Source organism: Myotis myotis, unplaced genomic scaffold (assembly GCF_014108235.1).
Source record: "Myotis myotis isolate mMyoMyo1 unplaced genomic scaffold, mMyoMyo1.p scaffold_m19_p_11, whole genome shotgun sequence".
NCBI lineage: Eukaryota > Metazoa > Chordata > Mammalia > Chiroptera > Vespertilionidae > Myotis > Myotis myotis.
In genome coordinates this window covers 73,179,140-73,192,847 of record NW_023416315.1, presented here as the reverse complement: position 1 = coordinate 73,192,847, position 13,708 = coordinate 73,179,140, and the positions used below count along the sequence as shown (strand labels likewise).

General features: G+C 41.2%; 1 protein-coding gene across 10 annotated transcripts in view; it reads left to right on the top strand.

Annotated features, from left to right (window-relative positions):
* The window catches only part of MET (MET proto-oncogene, receptor tyrosine kinase), a 144,321-nt gene that overhangs the window by 82,296 nt on the left and 48,317 nt on the right, over nucleotides 1-13,708 (top strand). For all 10 annotated transcript variants that reach the window (XM_036328904.1, XM_036328902.1, XM_036328900.1 and 7 more), the window contains 2 exons: nucleotides 10,378-10,512; nucleotides 11,248-11,421. In XM_036328904.1, coding sequence (XP_036184797.1) covers nucleotides 10,378-10,512; nucleotides 11,248-11,421 — 309 coding nt within the window. The remainder of the gene's footprint in view (nucleotides 1-10,377; nucleotides 10,513-11,247; nucleotides 11,422-13,708) is intronic.

Sequence of the window (13,708 nt, the reverse complement as noted above, 5' to 3'; positions counted from 1 at the left end):
TAAGGAAAATTGTTTTGCTTTTTATGTATACCTTTCCTTTGTAGTATCAAGTTAATATAGGAGCACTTGAGCCCAAAAAGTGTTCCGAAAAGAATAAAGCTCCATTCAATTCAACTTTTGCCACCTGGTACTTTGTCTAACACTTCTAATTTTGAGCTGTCAGTACCAATCAGCATTTTCTACTTCTTATTTCACTTTTTCTATTAAGTTAATCTATTCTTCATAACTAATTTTTTCTAAACAAATACCAATTTCTCTCATATACTGAAAAAAATAGTAAACCTAAAGCAGGTGTCTTGGTCAGTTCAGGCTGCTGTAATAAATTACCATAGACGAGGTGGCTTTAACAGCAAAAATTTATTTGTCACAGTTCTGGAATCTGGAAAGCCCACGAGTAAAGTACCCGCAGATTTGGTATCTGGTGAAGGCCTATTTCCTGGCTCTTAGATAGCCAACTTTTTGCTGAGGGCAAGAGAACTCTCTGAGGTCCCTTGACCAGTATAAGGTCACTAATGTTATCCATGCCCTAGTCACCTCCCAAAGGCCTCACCTCCTAATACCATCATATGTGGGTTAGGATTTCAACATCTGAACTTTGGAGGGACACAAACAGTCCACTGCAACAGGCCAGAAGCACGAAGCATGAGAAGCCAGGCCTTGAAAATCCAGATTAAACACAGGTACTAAAGTTATGGGCCTTGGTTTTAAAGAGCATTTTATGAATTTGACCCCAAAGGCAAGTGAAGTAAAGGCAAAAATAAATGAATGGGACTATATCAAACTAAAATGCTTCTGTACAGCAAAAGAAACCAACAACAAAACAAAAAAGGCACCAACCAAATGGGAAATGTTATTTGTAAACAACAGCTCAGACAGGGGTTAATATCCAAAATATATAAACAACTCATACAACTCATTACCAAATATACAACCCAGTTAAAAAACGGATAGAGGACCTGAACAGTCACCTCTCCCAAGAAGACGTACAAATGGCCATCAGGTATATGAAAAGATGTTCACGTTCACTAGCTTTTAGGGAAATGCAAATCAAAACTACAGTGAGATACCTCCTCACTTTTGTTAGATTGGCTATTTATTATTAACAAGACAGGTCATAACAAGTGCTGGAGAGGTTGTGGAGGAAAAGGAACCCTTATTCACTGCTGTTGGGAATGTAAACTGGTACAGCCACTATGGAAAATAATATGTTGTTTCCTCAAAAAACTAAAAATGGAATTACCGCATGACCCAGCCATCCCTCTTCTGGGCGTCTACCCGAAAAATTCTAAAGCATTTATTCGCAAAGATATATGCACCCCTGTGTTCATTGCGGCATTATTCACGGTGGCTAATACATGGAGAAAACCAAAGTGTTCTTCGATAGAGACTGGATAAAGAAGATATGCTATGTATATACTATGGAACACTATTCAGCTATAAGAAAGGATGAAATACTGCCATTTGCGACAACATGAGTGGACCTTGAGAATATTATGCTAAGCAAAATAAGACCTTCATAAAAAGCTAAGAGTCATATGATTTCACTCATATCCAGGATATAAAACTGAAACTCAGAGACACAGACAGACAACTGTATGGTGGTTAGCAGAGGAAAGAGGGAGTGGGGAGGGTTCAGGGTAAAGAGGGCCAAATATTTGGTGACAGAAGATGATTTGACTGAGTGGTGGGCTCACAATGCAATATACAGATCATGTGTCATACTAATGTACATTTACAACCTCTATGACCCTATTAAGCAATGTCACCCCAATAAATTTAATAAGTGTAAAAAAAATCAGGTTCATGTGAGTGATTATTTTGATGATTCTCCTCTTTAGCCAGTAAGACTGTATCCAATGAGGGGCTCTACTCTGAGCTAATAAGCACTACTTTGGAAAGAAATTGAAGAGTTATTATGTGTAGTTGCATTTAAACAACAGTCTGAAATGAAACTCTAAACAGCCTGCAATCTACCCAGCCTAAGTAATGCTCAATAATTACTAAAACAAGACAGAAAACAGAACTTACACTTTACAAAATTATAGTAAATCCACGTCTGAATGTTAAATATTGCTCCAAAAACAATGAAAGAAAAACAGAAGTCTCAAAAAAGACGACAGATGATCAAAGGCATCCATCACTGAGTATCTTAAGAGAGTAGATTGAGCCCTAGCTGGTTTAGCTCAGTGGATAGAGTGTTAGTCCTTGGACTGGAGGGCCTGGGGTTCCATTCTGGTCAAGGGCATGTACCTGGGTTTCAGGCTCAATCCCTAGTCTTGGTTGGGGCATGTGCGGGAGGCAACCCATTGATGTGTCTCTTTCACATCGATGTTTCTCAGTCTCTCCCTCTCCATTTCACTCTCTCTAAAAATCAGTGGAAAAATATCCTTGGGTGAGGAGAGGGGGGGGGGGGGGGGGAGAGAGCGCCTGGACTGACAGAATCAGGACACTATTATCTAGAAAGTAAAAATAAGAAAATACAGGATATTGAGGTGCAAAACTTGCAGAAACAAGAATGATGAGTGTGAACTTGTTCGTCAAATCTGAGTGTTTAGAATTACAGTATGTGCTTTCAAATCTTGAGAGATGTCGTGTGTAATCTTGAGAGATGTTGTGTGTTGTTTTACTGAGAAGCTGGCCAGGCTACCAAGGTCTCACAGTCCCCTTACTGACGGCCTTCACTATATGGACCACAGGGTAGGAGGGGGAGTTGGAGCATGGGATGGGGGTCCACATTCCCATTTACCACACAGTGGTCTTTTATTTTCTTTTGGATTAACAGTCTTTCTTAAAAAAAACATTTCTTAATTAATTAATTAAATTATTTTGTCAATAATGGCTCTCTTGGTTCATCATGTCCTAATGGAGATTGGCAGTATGGGTCCAAAAGAAGCTCATTACCTACCCTTTACAGAGCTTGTTTTTCCCCATCAAATTACTTTGTTCAGGCTTATTAATTTTGGGACCGTGCCGCAAAGGTTTTTTTTTTTACCTGTACATATACTAGTATTCCTTCCCCATGTCCTGTCCCAGGTAGTATGAGGCCACAGCCACAACAATTAAGTAAATTCAGATTCCTCCCTACTCCAAATGTATTAGTCTTATATTTTCATGAGCATTAAAGAAAAAGGTTTTGAGACCTAAACACTAAAGATTAGTTGTCAGCACAGTAGAAACTCAAAAGATAATTTCCAGTCTTCTATTTCATACTAACTGTCCTAAGATTGCCAGTGATTTCTCATAAGGATTAAATTTAGATGCTACATTTAGTTTTGTCCCTAGAAACATCTCTCTGCCAACCAAAGGGAACTCCGAATTTTGCAAACATTGCTTCAGGGGTATTTTGAGAGTGAAAGTGCTTACTCAATTATTTAGAATTTGGGCAATGAGAGAAAGTGTGGAATTATAGAAAAGCATTCTTTGTGCTCTAGATAGCACTGCAGAGAAAGGGCTAATGATCAACCACAAAGGCATTTGCCTCTGTGATATGGCCTCTGCTCAGAGTTCCGAACAGTCACCTCACCTTTCCACCCACTCTTCCTGTCTTCTCGGGTTCATCCCTTTTTCTGTGTGAAACCACACTCATCCTAGCTGATGATCAAAAGTAGAGCTGGCCAGCTGTGCTGGTCAAGTTTCCCCTGTGCCATCTTTTTAGATGTGGACTCTTTCTCCTTAGGCACACTTACTTGTGCAGCCAGTGTTACTGAAACAGGAGTATTTAGCAAGGCAAATAGATTGTGAAATTTGTTTTAATGCTTGGACTCACGAGTGGCTTTTAGGAGCTCAGAGTTGAAGCCTTTTATTGGTGTTTACTCTGGTGCTCCAAGAGTGGATCGGCTAAGTGTTTAAGGAGAGGTCAAGCACACGGATTTAAGCATTACATAGAGCTCCTTGTAAACCTGACTCTTACTTTCCAGCTAAAAGTCTCTGTCGTATTTTCTTTCATGGTTGTTGTTGTATTTTCTTTATGGAAAGTAATTGTATCTACCCTGTAGGATTATTGTGAGGAGTAAAAAATATATATCCATTTAAAGCACTCAGCACAATGCCTGGCTGTCACCTATTAGGAGAGTACCACATATATGGTGCTCTCCAGACAAAAAGTCTTAACTGAATCAATCTACTCAAGTTCCAGAGGTGCAAAGAGCTTTTTTAGGAAAAGAGAGAGAAAGGTTAATCCTTTCTGAGAAATGAATATTTGGATGGGCCTCGGATATTTGATAAAGTCAAAGATGATGGCCTAGTAATTAAGAAGAGGTTGCTTATTATAAACATGGGAAATGATATTTAAGAGAGCAATAAGATATTAGAAAAATGGGTACAAGGAGGTGGTCATTATTGAGCAGGTCTGAATAAAATGGAAGATACAAGAGTCAGACACAGAATGCAAATACTCAGAGAAAGACTCATGGGGATGGATAATTTTCGGTTAAGTGCAAAGCACAGAATGAGGCAGAGAACAGAGTCAGGGTATTAAGAGAAACTGATGTTTTGTTTTGGTTTTGACTTGTTGTGGGAGAGTGTTTTGTTTGTTTTTAATCTTTTCAGTTTGAAGTAATTGGCAACAAGAAATTGTGAAAAAAAAGGGGGTAAGGGCTAGGAAAAATAAGAGGTGGTGAGTTAAGATTGGAAAATTGGATAATTGAAATCTGTATAATTTGAGATAGAAGATTTCGAAGCCTAGTGCCCAGATTGTCTGTTTGTCACCAGCTCCCAGAGGGAGGTAGGATTGGTAATTAAACTACTTTTTACTTTAACTGCAAAAGTCACAAATACCTATTTGGCATTAAATTTATTAATAAAAATAGTTTCCATCCTTTCTGAATCCAATGAAACAACCTTTGATCCGTCATTTAACTTCTGTGCAAATATCACCACCCTGCTTAATGGAGATGTTTTGAAAGTGTTGAACGTTATGGGTGGAACTTATGTTAGGGGGGAAATGTCATGATGTTTAACTTTTATGGCTCTGTGAGAGCTTGGTTAGTTTCACTATCTACAGTCCACCCGCTAGGAGCAAATTGGGTACTTTGGGAATCTTACCACATTTTTTCAGGCTACTTGCCTCCTTCATTGTGTTTAAGAAAATAATTTACTACTAGTTCCCCAGAACATTTATATGTTGTATGTGTTTGTTAGGTACTAAGCAGTTAATTTACTCCTGCAATTTTCATTCCAGTTTTAAAGATGAGAAAGCAGAGGTAAAAGGAGTAGTCATTTAACTAATCCTAGTCTCAAAAATGCCCATAGTTGTTCACACTTTCAGTGTAACCTAAAAGGGTATTTGAGATGTTGGGAAATGTCACAGTCAGTTTTTTATTTCTTTTCTTTACTTTTTGTTTGTTTGTTTGTTTGTTTAAAGTATTACATATGTCTCCTTTTTCCCTCACAGTCATTTTTAAGCTCAGAGCTGTGCTCAGCCTCCTGCACCCTCATATAAGAATGAAAGTCTCTCTGAGCACCTCTAAACTCTCCTAAAGTCTGAGTGTTTATCTCAGATAGTCATCCTGATTTACCCCTGGACTTCATTATTACTGGGTTGTAGCAACAGGGGAGAAGAACATTATATAGCTGAGAAACATTCCAAATTAGAAATACCTGAAAGCAGAAATGACACCAGTTTTGAAAACTTAATTTCCAAGGCATTGTTAAAACCATCAGGCCTTATTATAAAACCAGGCTGAGAAGTAAAACTTTATTTATAATCCAAGTAATAACATATGGGGGAACAAGCCTATATAATAAAAGCCTAATATGCTAAGTGTCTGACTGTTCATTCGACCATTCGACCAGTCACTATGATGCGCACTGACCACCAGGGAGCAGACATTCAACACAGGAGCATCTGTGAGGTGCACAAACGGCACCATGGACCTGGCACCCACAAAGCAACACTCGGCTTCCCCCAAGTGGGACACCCCAGAGCAACAGCCCACCAAATCGCAGCCAACACTGCCTAGAACTCATAGCGCAAAATGTGGCCCACAGCCCAGCCCAGCCTGGAAACAGTGGCTGTGGGTGCCGGGTAATGACATCACTTAGCAATGCCCAGCTTCCTCTCCCTAGCAACTAGCCTCCTTGCAGTTTCTTCAGCCCAGGAACACAACTTGCTTTAAACATTTTACACTTTAACCAAATGTCTGTGAAGCATTTTCCTGTGCCTCATCTCATTTGATCCTCACAGAAGTCCTGGAGTAGGTAGATAGGAGACTCAGTGGAATCCTATTTTCTTTTCATTAACCAGAAAATGGAGATTTAGAAAGCTTAGAAACTTGACCTGACTGAAATGGTGGACCTTGAAAATGACTTTGGGTTTTCTCATTGCACAGAATATAGTCAAACACTGCTGCAGATAATATTTTACCCTTTGTTCTCCCTGTGTGATCTACAATAATAATCTGCTTCATGTTGATATTTACTGCTGTGTTACTGACAGTTACCTGAAAGAGAAGTTGGAGTGCTTCACTGGGCTGGAAAAAGTTTAGCTAAATCAGAAAGCAGGTCTAATTAAGCAAGTTTATTCTATATATATAAAAGGCTAGATTGACTCACGCATGCACAATACATATAAACTCTCGCTGGCACCAACCACACGCATGTATTTCGATCTGTCATTATCGATCGTGAATTTGGTTGACACTTCTATTATAGAGAAAGGGTGAATAGCAATATTAAAATATTTCTTCTAATTAATTTCCTTCCAATGTACACGAATTTGTGCACTGGGCCACTAGTCCTATATAATAAAAGCCTAATATGCTAAGTGTCCAACCGTTCGTTCTACTGTTCAACAAGTCGCTATGATGCACACTGACCACCAGGGGGCAGATGCTCTGACCAGTAGGTTAGCTTGCTGCTGGGGTCTGGCCGAACGGGACTGAGCGAGACCAGCCGGACATGCCCTGGAGCCCTCCCGCAGTTCCTCCCCGGCCCCAATCGTGCACTGGTGGGGTCCCTCAGCCTGGCCTGCACCCTTTCACAATCTGGGACCCCTCAGGGGATGTCAGAGAGCCGGTTTCAGCCCAATCCCCATAGGCCAGGCTGAGGGACCCCACTGGTGCACAAATCCATGCACTAGGCTTGTAGTGGTTTATAAAAACAACGGCATTTCAAAGTACAGTGGAGCATTGACTTACGAGTTTAATTCTTTCCAAGACCGAGCTTGTTAAGGAGCTCGTTAACTCAAATTACTCTATCAACTCAATGCAAAAAATCGGCCGAGAGACAGCTGGTATCTCAAAAAACTCGTTAGTTGGGACACTTGTAAGTCAAGGCCCCACTGTAGCTAAGGGCCTATTTTGACCTCATAAGGTCTATAAATATGGCTTAAATGTAGCAAAGCTGGAACTAGAGCCAAGTCTCCAGAATCCCCATCCAGTATGCTTCCCATTACGTCAAGGGAAGCTGCCTGGTCAGGAGGATCAGAAGGATAGATTAAAAAATAATCCAGGAGGAAGAACCAAGATGACAGTGTAGGTAAACGCCAGTACTCGCCACCTCCCACAACTACATTAAAATTGCAACTAAAATACAGAACAGCCATCATTCAGAACCACCTGAAAGGGGGTTGAATAGAAGTCCTACAACTAGAGAAGTAAAGAAGAAAGCACACTGAAACTGGCAGGAGGGGTGGAGGCACAGAACGGGCTGGTCTGACACCCATGTGCCATATTTTTAATTGGGAGGGATATCACAGCTTCAGATACCAACTGCCCTGTGAGGAGCAAGGTTTCCAGAGCTGGGAAGAGACATCCCCGTAACTTGGGGCTATAAAAACCAGCAGAGATTGTGGATGAGTAACACGGAGTCTGCTGGAGACCCAGGTATTCCTCTTAAAGGGCCTGTGCACAAACTTACTCAGCCTCAATCCCTCTGAACCACAGCTGGGAGGCTTTGGGGGACCCAAGGATATAAGGGAAGAAACTGGATTGGCTGGCATCTGAGGCAGGAACTTGGGGGCAGCTTTCTCCAGATCAGGGTGCTCACAGGGGTCATTGTTCCTATACTGGGACTTCTCCCGTGGCAGAGATGACTGGCAGCCATATCTGAGTCTCCACCAGCATAGCCCATGCTGTTCGCTCAGCCCTGGAGATTCCTTGAAACTCCGCCCCAGTGCAACCCCACCCAGGCTGTTTGCAGCTGCTTTCCCATATGAATGGTCTGTCCTGGTGCAGGCTTCAGACTTTGCTAAAATCTTTCAAACAAGCATCAGCTGGTGTCATTGTACCCCAAAACTATCAATAAAAGGCCCAAGACTCACCTGCCTTGCTTCACAGCTGGGCCTCACCTGGGCACTTCCTAGCCCAATACAAGTAGCAGCCATCCGCAGATCTCTCTATAGCTCCTTCCAAGTGGCTGCAAGTAGTGGCTAACTTTGCACCTTCCAGGAGGCCCCAGAGCCAGTGTACCTGGTGCACATACCAGATTACAACTCTACACATCCTCAAGCAACACATTCAAGGGGCAGACTCAATGAGCACCAAAGCCCCACTGAAGCAAGTCCTGCTCCATAGAGGTGTCTCCTGCACAGCAGGTCTTCCATTTTAGATTCAGCTAGTCTTCACAGCCAATTAGCCTGAAGGTCAATCCTCCCAGTGATGGCAACAGCAATCAAGGCTCAACTACAAGACTGTGCACACAGCCCATACAGGGGCACACCTAGCGTGCCCAGCTTAGGTCACTGGAGAGGCTGGGTTCTACAGGACACATACTATACAAGGTCACTCTACCAATTCCAAGAGACATAACACTCTACCTAATACATATAAACAAATATAGGGAAGCAACTAAAATGCAGAGAAAAAGAAACATGGTACAAATGAAAGAAATGGAAACAAGCAAACAACTGGATAGAGAGTTCAAGACAATGGTTATAAGATTACTCAAGGGTATTAATGGGAGCTTCAAGGGACTTAGTGAGACTTTCAAGGATCTTAGTGAGAATGTCAAAGACATGAAAAAGGACCAGTCAGAAATTAAGCATACACTAACTGAAATAAAGAATAATTCACAGGGAGTCAAGAGTATATTAGAGGATTCTGAGAATCAAATCAATGATTTGGAATATGAGGAAGCAAAAAACACCCAATCACAGTAGCAAAAAGAAAAAAGAACCCAAAAATATGAAGATAGTGTAAGGAGTCTCTGGGACAACTTCAAGTGTACCAATATTCACATTATAGGGGTGCTAGAAGAAGAAGAGAGAGAGCAAGATGTTGAAAACCTATTTGAAGAAATAGTGACAGAAAACTTCCCCTACCTGGTGAAAAAAATAGAGTTACAAGTCCAGGAAAGCACAGAGTCCCAAGCAAGAGGAACCTAAAGAGACTCACACCAAGACACATCATAATTGAAATGCCAAGGGTTAAAGACAAAGAGAGAATCTTAAAAGCAGCAAGAGAAAAACAGTTAGTTACCTACAAGGATGTGCCCATACGATTCTCAGCTGATTTCTCAACAGAAACTTTGCAGGCTAGAAGGGAGTTTAAGAAATATTCAAAGTGATGAATAGCAAGGACCTACAACCAAGATTACTCTACCCAGACAAGCTATCATTTAGAATTGAAGAACTTCACAAACAAAAAAAACAAAAACAAAAAAAACCTACTAAAACTAAAGGAGTTTATCACCACCAAATCAGTATTATATGAAATATTGAAGGGTATTCTTTAAGAAGAGGAAGATGTACATAAAAAATATGAACCATAAAATGGCAATATATACATATCAACAATTGAATCTAAAAATCAAAATAAATGAACAAGAAGTCTAATGGTGAATAAAATAGAATCAGAGGCATGGAAACATGGAACAGACTGATGAATCTCTGAGGGAAGGGGGGAGTGGGAGATAGGGGTGGGAGGAGATTAACCAAAGATCTTACTAGTATATGACAATACAGACAATAGGGTGGTGAAGGCCTGGGGCAGGGCAGGAACCAGGTAGAGGGAGGCAATGGGAGGAAAAAAGGTAGACATCTGTAATATTCTCAACAACAGAGATTTTAAAAAATAATAAAATAAAATAATCCAGAAACCCCATAGCATAAGTGAGGTCTTCTGTTCAGGGGAGAGTTTGGGCTCCTCCAGTCCCCAGTGCAGTCATGAGGATTTGTCTGCATGTGCTGGCAGATTAGGAGACCTCCTTCCCTAGAAACCATTAAAAGGTCATAGGAAAACTGTCTTGGGGGTTCAGATGAATTGTCTTCAAGGCAGAAAATTAGATGTCAGATTGATTTACAATGAGATAAACCACTGGCCCTTTAGTTTGAACACCCACAAGCTCTCCAAATCTATTATTACCGTTACCATCCACATTTCCCACTTATATGTAAATTGAGCTTCTTGGAATAAAGGTGTTTTCTGTTTCATTTCTCAGGTTGTAGTTTCTCGATCGGGATCGTCAACACCTCATGTGAATTTTCGCCTGGATACCCACCCCGTGTCTCCAGAAATGATTGTGGAGCACCCATTAGACCAAAACGGCTACACGTTGGTGGTCACGGGGAAGAGGGTAAGTGCCGTCCTTCCTGAGTGGGTATGTATTGCCAGTGCCAGGAGGGCCTTTCTGACTTCTCTCTTTGTCTTGGACTCACCTCTCGAGTATTTCAGAGATCTTGTAAAGTCAAGTTAAATTTTTATTTTAGGGAAGACAGCAGCTCAGGGAGATCCTCTTCATAATATATACTTTTCCTTTTCTCCTGTATTTCTCAATGAGAAAAACAAGCCGACTGAATCAGTATTACAGTCCTAAGGTAAGAACTCTAGTACAGGCAGATGGATCCTAAAATGAATATTGGAATTTGATGCCAAACAGTAACCCATTTTTCTCTGAGAGAAGGAGGTGCATCTTGATGCCGGAATGATATGTAAACGTACTTAGAATTTCCTGGGGGCTCAAGTGTGCTTTCCAGATGCTTCATTATACTCTTGTTACTTTAACATTGTCTCACACAAAGCAAAATGTCTCTAATAATTAGAACCTTTAGCATTGCATGTCAGTGCTGGTGTGTGTTCACTGGATATCAGGGTAACTTCTATCACATACATGCCCGCAGGAGAGGGAAGAAAGGAATTTGATTTCTTTTACTCTAGCCACATAATCATTATTACATGATTTGCACACATAGGTATTACCTCTCGTAGGCTCTGTAAAATTATATTTACATGTGTATTTTTGGTATATTTAGTTTTCGTTTAACAAACAAACGAACTTTCTGGAAGCTCTTTCTATCACTTTTCTTTGCAGATCACCAAGATCCCACTGAATGGCTTGGGCTGTGAGCATTTCCAGTCCTGCAGCCAGTGCCTCTCTGCCCCTCCCTTCGTGCAGTGTGGCTGGTGCCACGACAAATGTGCGCGTTTGGAGGAATGCGCCAACGGAACATGGACTCAAGAGCTCTGTCATCCTACAATCTATGAGGTAGGAATCTCTGGCAGCTATCAGTATGCTTTTTGATAAACACACATCCCACTAATGAAAAAAAATTCTAAAACTCAGTTGACTCACTGAGCTATGAGACATCAGCCAAAGCACCATCTGCCCCACGTTTTTTCTTTAGGGTGTCATTTGGGCACATCCCCAGAGTCCTGTACCTGAAGCGCTTGCTTCACACCCACTGCGTAGGTTTCTCCTCGGGCAGTTGCTCTCCCTTAGTACAATGTAAATAAGCTCCCCATTTCCTCACACTGGGGCCTGTTCTCTCCCGACTCCCCCATTCTCTGAGTCCTCACCACCTACGTTATCTGCCAGGTGCCTAGACATGAGCCTCTACCACACACAGAGATCTGCTCATGGCATAACCCACAACCCTACACTGAGCCGTGCAAGCTAGAGATCACAGCCATTCTGGGGCAGACAGGACAGGTTTCTTCCTGCCTGACTCCAGAGATGGTGGCCTTGTCTCATCACAGGAGAGATTAGAGGTTACTTCCCAGGACAAGAAGATAGTAAACTCCCATGGGTGGCTGTGCACCTTCTCTCCAAGGTCCTGGAAGAGCCATAAGTGTGCAGCTGCTGACTATAGTACAATCTACACTGTGTCAGCCATTTCCTTCTTTAATTTACTCCAAAAATATTTGAATGCATACTACATACTACACAGCAGGCACGATTTTAGCCACTGGGGAGATAGAGTCTCAAACGAGATCAAAGTGCCTCCTACTAGAGAATTTAGCTTCTAGCGGTGGACCTCAGCCGTGGCATTGTAGCCACCATCTCTCTCTGCTGCCTTCGTTTCTTAAGTACATATTTGGTACTTTGAAAATCTCCCTGGCACTTTTAAAAAATGTCTTGATCCAAACACGTTTTGCTTGAAAATACTTCCCTGGTGAGGACTCAGTGTGTACTTTCTCTGCTGCGTGAAGAACAGTTGGACTTTAGTAAGTGGTCCTTGTGGAAGATTCAAGTTAAAGGCTTCGGTTGCCTGGTTCAAGCCCAAGTAAACAAAGCGTACAAGTCAGAACAGGAACTGCCCCCAAGTGCATGGCTGTTTTCATTTAGTTATGGTTTGGGACACGATTTGTATGGGGTGACTAAGTTTTAAACCAAATTATTTCCTGTTGGGTGTGACACAGTTATTAACTTAGCTTGACCAGCCAGAGAATAAACTAGAAGATAGTGAAAAAACTATCTATACTGTAGTGTTTATGTATGCTTTTTTGTTGTTCTTTAATATACTTTTAAAACTACGTGTAATTTTATACTTTTTTTTAAACACACAGCCTTGGCAATTTGAGACACTAGAAAACTGAGCTCAGCTATTCCATGAAAGAGATATGAGCAGTGTGGGGTGTGTGTGTGTGTGTGTGTGTGTGTGTGTGTGTGTGTGTATGTGTGTGAGCACACAGTTAAATCATAACAATTTTATTTCAAAAATAGCCATGCTGCTGTTTTAAAAAAAGAGCAGGTTGAAAACCTGTACACGTGAAACACTTAATTTTGCCCAATGTGCTTCCTTTTATTCATCATGAAAGCCATATTAAAATGGTTAAAAACAGAGCAAACATTTTAGAATTTTCTGGAACCAGAAAAATCTCTCCTAGTGTGTGAGGCTACCTCCTCTCTCACCTTTCCTTTCCCAACACTCTAGTTGGCAATTCTGCCTCATGCATGAGTCAGTGAGGCTTCAGCTGTATGGTTAGAAGGAAAGGAGTGCAGCTGAGCCCATAAATCCCTTTCGGTTCATAGCTGTTAGGAAGATTTCATGCTGCCCTAGAGCGTGACATTCAACATTCTGACTGCAACCAAAATAAGACAGATTATTCATCTTTTTCTTATCTGTCTTAAATTCTAGAGGCACAAAACCCAGCTAACGTATAGGATTTCACTTTCCAATAAATGTAAATTAACTTGCTTTTCAAGGTACATGATGTTCAATGGCTGAAATTCTTGGCAGTTCCACATGTGACAGTTTTCAGACTTGAAAGCCCATGATTTTGTTTCTGACCTATTGTCTGATCTTGTACTTAAAGAGCAGCGTGAAGTGCTTTAGAAAAGGAAGAGCACTTTCCAATATATTCTGAATTTATCAGGATAAAATTGTCATAGCTTGTAGGATTGAATTCAATCCCAGTGAGACAATAAAACGGTTTATTAATTGATCAGAAGACTCAGATAAGAAGCAACAGCAATATCTTACGGGGGCAGGGGTCATGCAGTCAATACACTGCCACCAATATAGTTGTGACTTTTTTCCTATTGAAGAGAC